Source organism: Ursus americanus, chromosome 21 (assembly GCF_024610735.1).
Source record: "Ursus americanus isolate L20-20 chromosome 21, mUrsAme1.1.p, whole genome shotgun sequence".
NCBI lineage: Eukaryota > Metazoa > Chordata > Mammalia > Carnivora > Ursidae > Ursus > Ursus americanus.
In genome coordinates this window covers 11,313,429-11,327,748 of record NC_142147.1, presented here as the reverse complement: position 1 = coordinate 11,327,748, position 14,320 = coordinate 11,313,429, and the positions used below count along the sequence as shown (strand labels likewise).

General features: G+C 36.0%; 1 protein-coding gene across 4 annotated transcripts in view; it reads left to right on the top strand.

The window, feature by feature from the left end:
• Positions 1-14,320, top strand: part of RPGRIP1L (RPGRIP1 like) — a 121,276-nt gene that overhangs the window by 47,412 nt on the left and 59,544 nt on the right. For all 4 annotated transcript variants that reach the window (XR_006781297.2, XR_006781298.2, XM_045806803.2 and 1 more), the window contains 6 exons: positions 2,132-2,510; positions 6,047-6,237; positions 6,370-6,453; positions 9,862-9,963; positions 10,407-10,557; positions 11,537-11,610. Coding sequence is in view for 2 of the 4 variants with exons in the window: in XM_045806803.2 (XP_045662759.1) it covers positions 2,132-2,510; positions 6,047-6,237; positions 6,370-6,453; positions 9,862-9,963; positions 10,407-10,557; positions 11,537-11,610 (981 nt within the window). In the remaining 2 variants the exon portion in view is untranslated. The remainder of the gene's footprint in view (positions 1-2,131; positions 2,511-6,046; positions 6,238-6,369; positions 6,454-9,861; positions 9,964-10,406; positions 10,558-11,536; positions 11,611-14,320) is intronic.

Below are 14,320 nucleotides of genomic sequence, written 5' to 3'. Positions count from 1 at the left end.
AAGATACAGAATTGTTCCATCACCACAAAGGAACTCCCTTGTGCTACCCAGGGTACTTTTGAAAAATAAAATTGCAGTACCCTGAATTGGAAGTTTAAAAGCAGGTCTTCACAGCAGCATTTCCCAAACTGTGTTTCATGGAGTCTTAATGGGCATACTTCCAAAAGAATTCCATGATTCAGTGAATGCAGAAAACACTAAAGTGAGCAAAGTGAAATAGGGTCCTTGACCTCTCACGTATAACAAGAATCCCAAGAGGAAAGCTTGAAGTATGCACTTGAGTTGAATAACAAAGGGATAAAATATAGTTGAAACATTTTGGAATGTCTGCTCAAGTCATAATTACCTTTTTTCATTTGGACCACTGTCACTCCCAATCTATGGGGCTGGGCCCCCAGATGCCAGATTTATGTCAGTGGTCCTGTTCTTTCCCACTCTCTACTCTATTATGACTAATGATTCAGGGTATCCACCTGACCCCAGTTAAGCCAATCAGATTCTGCTTTCAAGAGAAAGCAAGATTCTCCATGCTTGGAACATGTAAAATTGGGAGCTGTGGGGCAGCCATCTTCTACCATGTTAACCAGCAAAGGAAAGAAAATGGGTCTGGAGAGAAAGAATAATGAGCAAGCATACAGAGAAAAATGGACACTAGATCAAGTGTAAAATCTGGTGGTTTTCCAGTCCTCTTATCTTCCTAAGGCCCACCCACATTTCTGCTATACAGTTTCATGAAATAACCATATGGGCTTATATTAAACTCTCTTTTTGTTATATTTGCTAGGTGGAACTAGTGTCCATAATTTTCAGTTAAAGAGCCATGACTAATATAACATTGATTCCCGAACTTAAGAAAGAATGACACCTGTTTCCCAGAAATCATCTTTCTGGGCTAGTATTCTTCAGAACATACATTGGGAAATGCTGTAATGGAAAAGAGAATTAAAAATATATCAGGTTATTTATTTACTTTTGTAGTTTAATTGTTTTTAGACTCCCATTTTCTGGCTCGGGTGAGTAATTTGTTGGAATTCCAGCTTTTGTGGGTAAATTTGGAGTGAGAAGCAGAGGGGGTACTTTTTAAATCATTCCACTTAGCATTCTGTTGCTGAATACAAACCAGCCCTGGGACAGCAGTATTGGGATTCCCTTCTCAGGTTTCTCCTCTCCACACCACCAGATGTCTCTACCGAGGACATTATCAGTTTGGTTCAATTTTGCCTTCTCCAGTAAACACCTGGAGTCTTAGGTTCCAGATGCTCAATCCAGATTCAGAAATGCAGTGAAAGAGGAGCCCCTTTATGAAAAGTAGAGAATTCTCCAACACTAAACTAAACAAGACCCTGGAACGCTAACATTTCTTTGTCCCAGGTCATCAGCTACAGTGGGCTTAAGTTAATTAGTGCAGTTGGTTAAAATACTTATGTGCTGATTATGTGAATAATAGTTTCATAAGGGGCATTAGAGTACCTTCTAGCTCTGCTTTATGGTTCCTTTCACTCATCTTTCTTCTGAAATGTCCTTCCAATCCTAACTTTTTATGCCGTCCGAAGTTTATCTCTGACCCTGTTCTCCTTTTCTTATAGCAGTTGAACTTCAGTATACTGCCTAATCTTAGGCTCATGTATCTGTTTCCCCAAACACCATTGGTTAAGGATGAGGGCCAACCCAGATATAATGAAATAATCTTTCCGGGTGGGCTCCATCAAATTTACTGGAATCTTATGTAAGGGTGAGATGTGATCACAATAGCTGGAGTGGTTGAAAAATTAGCTCTTAATACAATTGTGAACTAGAGGACATTTGTCTTTGGGCCCCTCTGTTCACTTTACTCATTAGTTATTAAATCGAATTAAAGAATATCAATTCTTGGTTTTATTTTAACAACAGTCTTTACGTGTATGCTCTGTCATCTATATTTATTGCTAATAGCTTAAGATGACCTGTTCACACATGTTCTAAGGAATATTAGTTTTGACTAAGAATCAGGTCTTTTACTGAGAAATTCACTATGAAATATAAATATATAGCTTTTTGTCAATTTACAAAATAATTTTGTTTGGGATTTGACAGCTGCTATTTATCTTTTCATTGTATTATTACTATAATAAATATATGTATTTTTTTCCAGTCAAGTCAGCAAGCACCCAAAACTGCTCAACTCAGTTCTACTGATTCCACAGATGGCAACTTAAATGAACTTCATATTACAGTAAGATGTTGCAGCCACTTGAAGTCCCGAGCAAGCCACCTTCAGCCACACCCATATGTTGTGTACAAGTTTTTTGATTTTGCAGACCATGATACAGCCATCATTCCCAGTAGCAATGATCCACAGTTTGATGATCATATGTGTTTCCCAGTGCCAATGAATATGGATTTGGATCGATACCTTAAGTCAGAGTCTCTGAGTTTTTATGTGTTTGATGATAGTGATACCCAAGAGAATATATATATAGGAAAAGTCAATGTGCCTCTGATTTCATTGGCACATGACAGGTGTATCTCAGGTAAGCATATTTCTTGAATCTATGAAATTGTAAAAACAAACCTAAACTCCGCTTCAGTTATGGATATGACTAACCTTCCTAATGTTCTCAGATAATCTTAAATGTTGGGCTTACAGTTTTTTTCCTAGTTATTTTCTTAGTAGTTGTTCTATAGAGTACAATATGTATCTTACCAGGCTAAAATTAATGCTAACAACACCATCAAAATACCAAAAGTCTGGGGCGCCTGGGTGGCACAGCGGTTAAGCGTCTGCCTTCGGCTCAGGGCGTGATCCTGGCGTTATGGGATCAAGCCCCACATCAGGCTCCTCCGCTATGAGCCTGCTTCTTCCTCTCCCACTCCCCCTGCTTGTGTTCCCTCTCTCGCTGGCTGTCTCTATCTCTGTCAAATAAATAAATAAAATCTTTAAAAAAAAAAAAAAATACCAAAAGTCTGCCCCAATATAATTCCATTTCCTCCCCTCTCCTTTGTGCTATTATTGTCATATATTTCTATAAACAATGCCTATATATGTTATAAACAATGCCTATATATGTTATAAACCCAACAGTACAATGTTGTAATTATTGCATTATATTACTTTTTGTCTTTTAAAGAAGTCAAGAGAAGGGAAAATATAATTATAGGAGACTTTCACATTAACTTACGTGTTTACCATTTCTGGTATTCTTTTTTTTTTTCTTTTTTTTCTTTTTCATTTCTGGTATTCTTTATTTCTTCCTATGGATTTGAGTTACTGTCTGGTGTTATTTCCATACCCCAATATAACTCCATTGCCTCTCTCCTTTGTGCTATTATTATCATATACTTTTTATCTTTATATAAGTTCAACGATATAATTTTACTATTATTGTTTTATGCAATTGTCTTTTAAATCAGTTAAGAGAAGAAATGACAAAAAACATATTTACACTGTCTTTCATAATTACCTATGTGATTACTTTTATTGGTCTCTATTCCTTTGTGTTGATTTGAGTTACCATCTGGTATCACTTCCTTACAACCTAAAGAACTTCCTTTAATATGTCTTGTAACTCAGGTGTGCTGGTAATGAATACTCTCAGTTTGTTATCTAGGAACATCTTTATTTTGCTTTTATTTTTTGAAGGATAGTCTTGCCGGGTATAATATTCTTAGTCATCAGTTATTTTTTTCTTTTGCACTTTGGGTATATCAGATGACTAATTTCTGGCATGCATTGTTTCTAATGAGAAATCAGATGTTGATATTATTATGGTTCCCTTGTACTTGATACTATCTTCAGGATTTTCTTTTTAGTGTGTGTGTGTGTCTGTATATGGCTTTAAATGGACCATGATGTGTACGATGTAGATCCCACTGTGCTTATCCAACTTAGAATTTGTTGAGCCTCTTTATGTGTAGGGTACTGTTATGTACCAAATTTGGGGAGTTTTCTGCTGTTATTTCTTCAATTTTTTCTGCCCTTTCTTCCCTCTTGGACTCCCATTACATGTACATGCATTTGTGTTTAATAGTGTCCCACAGTTCTCTGAAGCTCTATTCCTTTTTCTTCATTTTTTCTCTGCATATTGAATAATCTCTATTGGTCAGTATTCAAGTTCACTGATTCTTTCTTCTGCCAGCTCTAATCTCCTATTGAGGCCCTCTATTGAATTTTTTCATTTTAGTAATTGTAATTTCAACTCCAGGATTTCTATTTAGTTCTTTCTTTTTTATAAAATTTCTCTGCTTATTATATTCTTTTTAATAAATCATTGTCATCACACTTTCCTTTAATTCTTTAAATATCCATTTATTTTAATTTTTTGAACATATTTATAATAGCCATTCTGATGTTTTTGTCTGCTAAGTATAACATTGAGACACTCGCAGAAGGTGTCTGTTGATGGCCTTTTTCCTATGTATGCAGCATACACTCCTGCTTCTCCACATGCGCCATGATTTTTTTGTTGTTGGTTAAAACTGGACATTTAGGATACTGTATAATAGCAGCTCTAGATTTCAACTGTGCCCTACTCCACAGGGTGGTTCCCTTGCTGTTTTTGTTTGGCAACTTGCCTTAACTAATTCTGTATCTTCCTCTCACTGTACCCAATGATGTCTCTGCTAAGTTTTTATTTGTTTAATTTTAAGCTTGAGTCAGCATAGTTTAGTCGTCATTGATTGGTCAAAGGTTGTACTTAAATACCTTGAGCTGGAGGTTTCCACCCGTTGTCTGTGGGTTAGTGTAAAGGTTGGGTAATGAGTTTTCAAAGTTTAGGCAGTCTACAAGTCTCATGTTCAGCCAGAGAAGTGGCTTATTAGAGTCTGTTCTGACTCTTACTGTTGCTACTGAGTTTCTGTAGATTCTCATCAATAAATGTTCTCAATTTGTTGTACACCTTTGTTCAATTTCCAGAGCATTTAAATGGTTGTTGTTTTTTTTATCATTTTGTCCAGTTTTATCATGTCATTCTTTTTGTAGAAAGGATTTACTGAGCTTTTCACTCAGCCATTCTGGAAGTCCCACCTGTGCCTGAAATAGAAGTTTATCACCTTCTTATATTCCATCTATATTCTTTTGCTCTTAAGTCTAGAGTTGTTTTGTTTTTCTTTCCCAGCCAACCATTAAAAGATGTATCAAACATTTGAGGACCAAGTAAAGGATACTACTCCTAAACAAAAGTTATACTTGAAGTATAGTTTTTTTCTAGTGTGGAATTTTTCATGCTGAAAAATCTAGTGCAGGGGTGGCTGGGTGGCTCAGTCGGTTAAGCATATGCCTTTGGCTCAGGTCATGATCCCGAAGTCCCAGGATCGAGCCCTGCATCAGTTTCCCTGTTCAGTGGAGAACCTGCTTCTCCCCCACCCCTCAGCCACTCGTGCTCACTCACTGTCTCGCTCTCTTTCAAATAAGTAAATAGAATCATAAAAAAAAAAGAAAATAAAAATTTAGTGCAATGACTAAAATTTGTGACTCTGTATTACAGTTATAGCTAGGCGATACTTTTTATTACTGTTTTGGTCAGTTTGTCTATTTTCTGGACATTTTTTGTTGTACTACTATTAATTTGGAGTAATTTAACAAATCCCAGTAAAATATATTTAAAATTATGATAAAATTAAGTGTCTTTTTTGAAGACTTTCTTAGGTATATCAATTATTTGAAATTGTGAAGTTTTAATATATTTTTCTATAGAGACAAGTCTTTTGCAAGAATATTTAAGGCAAAAGGAGGTTGATACTTGAGCTATAACCCAGATAATGTCTTAGAGCAAGGCTAAGAATTCTGAATAATCTCCGAATTTAATTTCAGTGAATTAAAATATTTATAAGTTAATTTTCTCATCTTGGAATCAGTATTATCACTGAGGCCTTAACTTCTGAAAGCAGTCTGCTTCAGAGATGAACCTATCATAGATTATTTTGTCTTTATTCTCTAAGCCATTTGAGGTGTGAGTAAAAGCCAAAATTATTTTTAAAGCTGTGGGTAGTTCTCTTTGTTCTTCTTTAATTCTTATGGTAATAAAACTTCACTCTGGCATTAATTAAAATTATTTTTGTAACTTGACAGGAGTGTTTGAGTTAACAGATCATAAAAAGCATCCGTCAGGAACCATCCATGTTATATTGAAATGGAAATTTGCTTACCTTCCACCAAGTGGCTCTATAACAACTAAAGACTTAGGAAATTTTATACACAAAGAAGAGTCAGAAGTTGTTCAAAGAGCACCTCCAACATCCTCTGTTAGCACATTAGTTGTCGTGAGTAACAGTGACTTTGAATTTCCTATAGAACTTAAGAAATTGTATTTAAAAAAAAAAAAGAAAAAATAGTTGAAGTCTTATCTAAGTGTATGTTCATCATTCTCAGTTTGACATATTGATTTATCTTAGGCACCAACACCTAAACCAAGACAGCGTTTAACACCTGTAGATAAGAAAGTTTCTTTTGTGGATATCACACCACAGCAGAGTTCTGTAAGTAGTAAACACTGAAAATACTGATTTTTTTCTCTCATATGAAATATTTTAAATAAATGATGTAAGTGTAGTATATTCTACCTGATCTCGAAGGAAACTGGTGAATAAAACACTTGTTTTTCCTTTAAATGTTAGCTCTTAATTTGGTACTGTATGTAAATATTAAGTCTTCTTACTCTTTGATCTCAACTCTCCTTTGACTCCATTTGTAACTCCAGCTACTACCCTAATCCTCTTCCCCATTTATGGGAGGGAAAAAAAGAAACCTCTTCAGAAAGTCTTAATTCTGTTTCCCTTTCTTTACACCATTTCTTGAACTCACTCTAGTCAAATTTCATCCTCATTAAAACCACTCTTGCTAAGGTCACAATGACTTTGACTTTGCCATACCCAGTAGTCAGTTCTCAGTCCCCATCTTTATCTCCCAGTAACATTCAACACAGTGGAATACTTGCTCCCTCTTCCCTTGGCCTCTGGGACACTATGCCTTTCTAGTTTCTCTCCAGCTTACCAGTGGTTCTTCTCACTGTCCTAGACCAAATCTCTCAATGTAGAGGTGCCTCAGCAGTTTCACTGCAGACCTAGACCTCTTCTCACTCTGTATCTACATCCAGAGGTCTTAACCAATCTCATAGTTTTAAACATCTAGATGCAATCACTCTCATATTTATTATCTTCAGTCTTGATCTTACTGCCAAATTCCAGATTTATTTTCTGGAAATGTGTAATAGAAATCTAAACTTAACATGTCAAAAACCAAATGTGACTTCACAGCCCTCTTCCAAAATGTTTCTTCCATTGTTTCCCATTCTCAGTAAATGACTAACCATTCACCCAGTTGCATAGTCATTAGATTTTGAAAGCATCCCTTTGTCATTCTCTTTTTTACATCCTGTGTCCAGTTCATCCACAAAACCTGTCAGCTATACTTTCAAAATATATCCTGTATTCACATCATCTCCACTGTCACCACTCAAGTCAGCATCATCTCTTTTGGACTTTTAAAAAAATATTTTCCTTGTAATTGCAATATAACTCTTAGATAGTTAAAGGGCACAAAACTTAAGCACCCAGCTCAGTGCATTTTTATCTATATATGCACCTGTGTAAACACCACCCAGATCAAAATATTTTTTTCTCGGGACGCCTGGGTGGCTCAGTCCGTTAAGTGTCTGCCTTCAGCTCAGGTCATAATCTCAGTCCTGGGATCAAGCCCCCTGTTGGGCTCCCAGCTCAGTGGGGAGTCTGCTTCCCCTCTCTGGGTGCCCCTCCCCACCCACTTGTGCTCTCTCTCTCAAATAAATAAAATCTTGAAAATATAAAAATAAAAAAATAAAAATATTTTTTCTCCTCAGAACTGAAGATGATACCTGGCATATACAGTGCATTTAATATATATATGCTAAATAAATGAATTCAGTAATTATTATTCAGGCGTGTTTAATAGCAAACACTTATTGAGTGCTCATTGTGTGTCAGACACTGAACTAAATGCTTTATGTCCACAAACTCATTTAATCCTATGAACAACCTTGTGATCATACTAGAATTATTCCCATTTAAAGATCAGGAAAGTAAGGGGTGTCTGGGTGGCTCACTCTGTTAAGTGTCCAACTCGTGATTTCGCCTCAGGTCATGATCTCATGGATTGTCAGATAGAGCCCCGTGTAAGGCTTGCGTTCAGGGTAGAGTCGGCTTGAGATTCTCTCCCTCTCCTACCCTTCCTCTGCTTGCTCTCTCTCTCTCTCAAAAAAAAACAAATCTTAAAAGAAAAAAAAGATAAGGAAAGTAGTACGTATAGAGCTTAAGTAACTTGCTCAAGGGCAAAATATTAGATCTGGGATTCGAACACAAGTAGCCAGATTCCTACATAAATGATCATATATATAAAAAAGACCTATCCACGGACATGTTTGTTGCAATGTTAGTCACAATAACTGAAAATAGTGAGTTAGTTAAATGTCCAATGCCAGTAAAATGGTTCATTAAGTTATGATACATCCATACATTTTAATATTATATTGTATTAAAAATGATGTTTGCCCAAAGTTTCATACCAGGAGAAAGTTTTATGTTGTAATATTAAGGTTTTTTTAAAAATGCAACAGGATACATTGTATTTATAATATAATTACCACTATGTAACCAAGAAAGGGACACCTGGGTGGTTCAATCAATTGAACGTCTTGACTTGTGATTTCAGCTCAGGTCATGATCTCATGGGATCACACTCAGCAGGGAGTCTGTTTGGGATTTTCTCTCTCCTCCTTCTGTCCTTCCCCTCACTCACTCACTCTCTCCCTCCCTCTTAAATAAATAAATATTTAAAATCAACTTGAAAGAAAGAATTTTTTAAAAAATTAATCATAAAGAAAAAGGTAAAAAGGGGCGCCTGGGTGGCACAGCGGTTAAGCGTCTGCCTTCGGCTCAGGGCGTGATCCCGGCGTTATGGGATCGAGCCCCACGTCAGGCTCCTCAGCTATGAGCCTGCTTCTTCCTCTCCCACTCCCCCAGCTTGTGTTCCCTCTCTCGCTGGCTGTCTCTATCTCTATCAAGTAAATAAATAAAATCTTTAAAAAAAAAAAAAAAAGAAAAAGGTAAAAAATGGTAAAGAAATCTATTAATGGATATTACCATTGGGTAATGAGACTATGGATTTGTATTAATTTCTTTTGTTTTCTGATTTATCTTTCCCATTTTCTGTATTGGACATGTTTACTTTTAAAGTAGCAAAAATGATAAGCTGTATTTTAAAAATAAACATCAGTTTATGAATCCTGGAAAATGGTTGACTATAAATTGATATTTGATACAGTTAAAAAATCATGTTGATCATAGAAAGTATATATCCTCACATATACAATTTTTAATATCACGAGTAATGTATAATCATCATAGAAATATTAGAAAATACAAATAAGCAAAAAAATTGAAAATAAAATTAAATTTCCCCAAATCTATATATCAGAGATAGAATTTTAGTGAATTTCATCCCATATTTACTCCCATGGGAACATACACATTGTTTGTTTGCATGCTTGTTTTTTAACAAAACAGTATACAGCTATATGCATTACTCTGTAACTAGCATTTTTTTACTCAACACCATATTGGGTACTCTCTTCAGTGTCAGTAAGTACAGATCTACATTATCATTTTTTTCATCATTGCACAGAACTGGACATTTGCATCGTTTTCATTTTTTTTACAATTATAAACGATGCTTCAATGAACGACACTTGCAATTCTTAAATTTCATGTATATACCATGATGACTATCAACCATTTTACTGAAATACGCTAACTAAATTTAGGGTCATATGGGTAACTACTGTATTTACTCCCATATATATGGGATTTAGTAATACAAAATAACATATATGCATGTTTTTATATCGATAAAAGGAGATACCTACTCCTCCTGAAGATGTGAAGGAAATTTCATCAGAAGTGGAGCATACGCCAGAAATAGAAACTAATATGCCAACTCTTTCACATATTCCTGAGGTATGTATTTGTATTAAAATTATTTTGAAAGGTTTAATTTGGTTCTTAAAAGATTTTGTATTAAAATGGATCAAGAACTCATAGCATTGATCCTACTTTTATCTATAACTTTCTGGGAACAGAAAGACCGAAAATATGACCAGTGTTAACAATTATGCTGATATTAGCAGGTAATAAATAGATGTGTGAATTAGAGTAATGATGTAAAATTCATTTTGATAATAATGTCTTTTTCATTCTTGGCTTATAATACTGTTTTCATTTATCTGCATATTATCATTTGTGCAATTTTAGTGATGGTTTTTCTAATGAATCACTTACATATAATGCCTATCTATATATTTAAGTCTCAAGCTTACATGCTTTCTGAGTCAGGTGCTTCGGCAAGTACACACACATGTGATCTAAGCAACAGTGTTACCAGTGTGCTTGCATTTCTTCAGGCTTCTCAAGAAAGCAGTGGAGCTAAGGGAAAAGAGAAAATACAACGAGGAAAAGATGATGATGTGTCTTTCCTGTCTGAGGGTCAGCTTACAGATCGAAGCTGGACTTCTGAAGATGAAACAGAAATAACTGAGGAGTTGGAACCAGAAGGTGATTTCTTTTCCCTTTCTTAAATTACCGTTATTTCCTTAATTCTGTGCTTTCTTTAATCTGTTAGAGCATGCCTCCTAGGACATCTTCACATAATAGCGGATCTACTTCATGATACCTGTTTCTTGACCAAAATGGTGGGACACGGTTCAGTGTAGTCCACTACGGGCCAGCGGAGTTGTTGCACACAGTGGAACCCAAGTCTTATTGCTGACCACGTTCCAATTTATGTTTTAAGTGGCTTTATGTTCTCTTTGGGTTTTATACTATCATCTGGATTATTCTAGAGAAATTAACTTTTTAAAAATTAAAACTAAGAACTCAGACAAGACAACTCTTACCAGGATTTAATTTACATAAATATCTAGAAGAGGCAACTATAGTGACAAAGCTTTTAGGCGGTGCCTAGGGAAGGGCAGATGGGAACAGAGAGATACAGAAAAGCAGTAGATTACAGGGGGCATGAGAAAATTTATGGGGTAATAGATGGGTTCATGATCTTAATTGTGATGATTTTACAGAATTATACATATGTCAAAATATCAGATTTTGCTCTTAAAATGTGTGCAGTTTATCATAGGGCAATTTTGCTACAATAAAACTGCAAAAAAAATTTTAAATGTTTCTAAATAATAAGAATAACTTGATTTTTGCAATATAATTGGTTAGGCTGTTAGAAAACACCTATTACCCTGTCCTTCTCGTTAGAAAAGATTATTTTTGAATTTCAGAGAAAGCTATATTTTTATTATCTTTGTTTCTACTAAAACTGAACTTGGAATTTTCAGTCATTTTTTTATCTTTCCTAAACTATAATGTAAAAGTAAATATCTTTGCTGCTAAGAAAGGTCTAGACATGATTATCATATTGTCCTTTTAAGATTATCCTTATAACATTTGCTCGTTTTGCTCTATTTCACAAGGTATAAATATAATTGGTTTAACAGACTTGAACCACTGAAATTTTATTTTTTAACAGATGAGGAAGACAGATCAGCATCTGACAGTGATGAGTGTATTATTCCAGGTCCTATCTCCAAGAATATCAAGCAGGTCAGTAGCTTGATGCCAGCTAGAAATGTTGCAAAATAAAGCTGCTTTTCGTTCATAGTGTATCTATCGGTCTTCGAATACAAAAATCTGAAGGCAAAAATATTTCTGGGGAAATTCTATGTATCCTCACAGTCTTACCCATGTAATCATGTAGTACACATACAAACACACACACACAAGTTCATATGTAGTGTCATTATGTAATGGGTCATAGCTTGTGTTATTTTTGCTTACATGTTAACAATACCTATCATCAGCTTTAATAGTTACTTGCTAACACCAGTTGACTTCCCTGACTCCTTTTCAGAACTATTGTACGAAGAGGTATTAAATCCAATCTGAGGGGTGCTTGGGTGGCTCAGTAGGTTTAGCATCTGACTTTGGCTCAGGTCATGGTTTTAGAGTCCTGGGAGCGAGCCCCTCGTCGGGCTCACCACTCAGCAGGGAGTCTGCTTGTCCCTCTCCCTCTGCTCCTCCCCCTGCTCATGCTCTCTCTCTCTCAAATAAATAAATAAAAAAGAATCCAATCTGAGCTTTAAGAATTCAAAATGGGATATTGCATTTAAAACTATAATACTTCCAAATGTGAATTCATTCATACACTAAATATGTCCACTGATAAAATATTTAAGTTATTTCATTTCCACCAAAAACTAAACCTTCATAGAAGGTAATTAATCTTGGTAGGGGTACTTGATTTGTAACACATTGCTGAAAAGCAGTATGTAAATGGAAATTTGAAAATAAAATTATACTTTAAAAGAGAAGTATACCACTTACCGGACCTTTTTTTTCTTTTTTCTTTTCGGGGGGGGTAGTTTTTATAAAGTAAATGTAAGTACAGTAAAAAGGCCCTAGCTTTTTCTATTCATCTACATTAATTTTCCTGAAATGATTAATTGTACTCCTTTTTTCAGAATGTCTACTTTATGGGTAAGAGTTGGAATACTTCTTTCAACTCTTAAAATTCTTTTTTTTTTTTTAAGATTTTATTTATTTATTCGACAGAGATAGAGACAGCCAGCGAGAGAGGGAACACAAGCAGGGGGAGTGGGAGAGGAATAAGCAGGCTCATAGCGGAGGAGCCTGACGTGGGGCTCGATCCCACAACGCCGGGATCACGCCCTGAGCCAAAGGCAGACGCTTAACCGCTGTGCCACCCAGGCGCCCCTCAACTCTTAAAATTCTTAGCTTAACGTCTCTGCAGAACAAACCCAAATACAAACAGGTGGTCGATAAGTACAAGTAGAACAGTTCATTTGTCCAAAGTTTTATTGTCATTAACTATAATATCACCTGACCCATGGCATCCTGATATATGGAATCTTTATTGTTCAAAATCAGTAAGTCAAGGAAGGAATCTTGAATATGGTTGCCTGAAGACCTTTAATTATAGCATTTAGTTCAGTTCAATTTAGCTTTTTTGCTTTATCAAACCTGAAATTGTTAAATTATTTATCAAACTAACGACCTGCTTTCTATTAGAAATTTTCAATAATGGGAATCAAAGGGAAAACGAGCCCCTTGTGTGGGATTTAGCTTCATAGCCATTTGTGTTAGGGATTTCCAGGGAAACAGAACCAATAAGATATATATGTATAAATGTGTGCATATAAGGAGATTTATTATAAGGAATTGAGCCACATGGTTATGGAGACTGAGAAGTCCCTGGAACTGTATTCAGCAAGCTGGAGAACCAGGAAGGTCATTGGTGTAGTTCCAGTCTGAGTCTGAAGACCTTAAAACTAGGAGCGCAGATGGCGTAAGTTCCAGCTATTTTGAAAGCAGGCAGGCTGGAGACCTAAGAAGAGTCAGTGTTTCAGTTCAAGTTCAAAGTTAGGAAAAGACCAGTGATGCCTCTGAAGGGCATCAGGCAAGAGGAGTTCTCTCCATTTTTCTTCTCTAGAGGTCTTCCAATTGATTGGAGGAGGCCCCATCCACCTTAGGGAGGGCAGTCTGCTTTACTCAGTCTACCAATTCAAATGTTAATCTTATCCAGAAACAGCCAGATGGACACACCTAGAATGTTTGACCAAAGGTCTGAAAATCTGGTGGTCCAGTCAAGTTGACAGATAAAATTAACTATCAGGGGTTCCTTGGGTGCCTCAGTCCGTTAAATGTCCGACTCTTGGTTTCGGCTCAGGTCATGATCTCAGGTTGTGAGATCAAGCCCCACGTTGGGCTCCATGCTCAGCAGGGAGTCTGCTTCCCCTTTCCTTCTCCCTCTCCCCCTGCTCACACTCAGTGCTCTCTCTCTCTCTCTCTCTCTCTGTGTCTCTCAAATCAATCAACCTTTAAAAAATTTAACTATCACATCATTTTATTAAGAACCCTCCATTCATGACTCAAGAGTAGTAAGCTTGCATGTTTGAATCAGACATTTCTTTTTCATGTATCAGTAGTTCTTCTGGAAGACTTTGCCTACTTCATCAGGATTTTTGGACACCCATATGATTTAGCCTTTTGAACATAAGAACATGAGAATCAGTCTTGGAGTTTAAGAAGGCAGGTACTGAGGAATATATTTATCTAGTCAAATTAAAACAACACTCATCCCTCTTGTCATAATGCAGTGATTCCTAGGGATTCAGTGTCTGCGGTTTGTCATCACTTCTCCTAAGGAAGTAAATGCAGTATTCTGGTCCTGCCTTCAGGGAACATCTACATTAATTGGAAGATGTGTTCATAAAAAGTCAAGTAGTTATTCAAC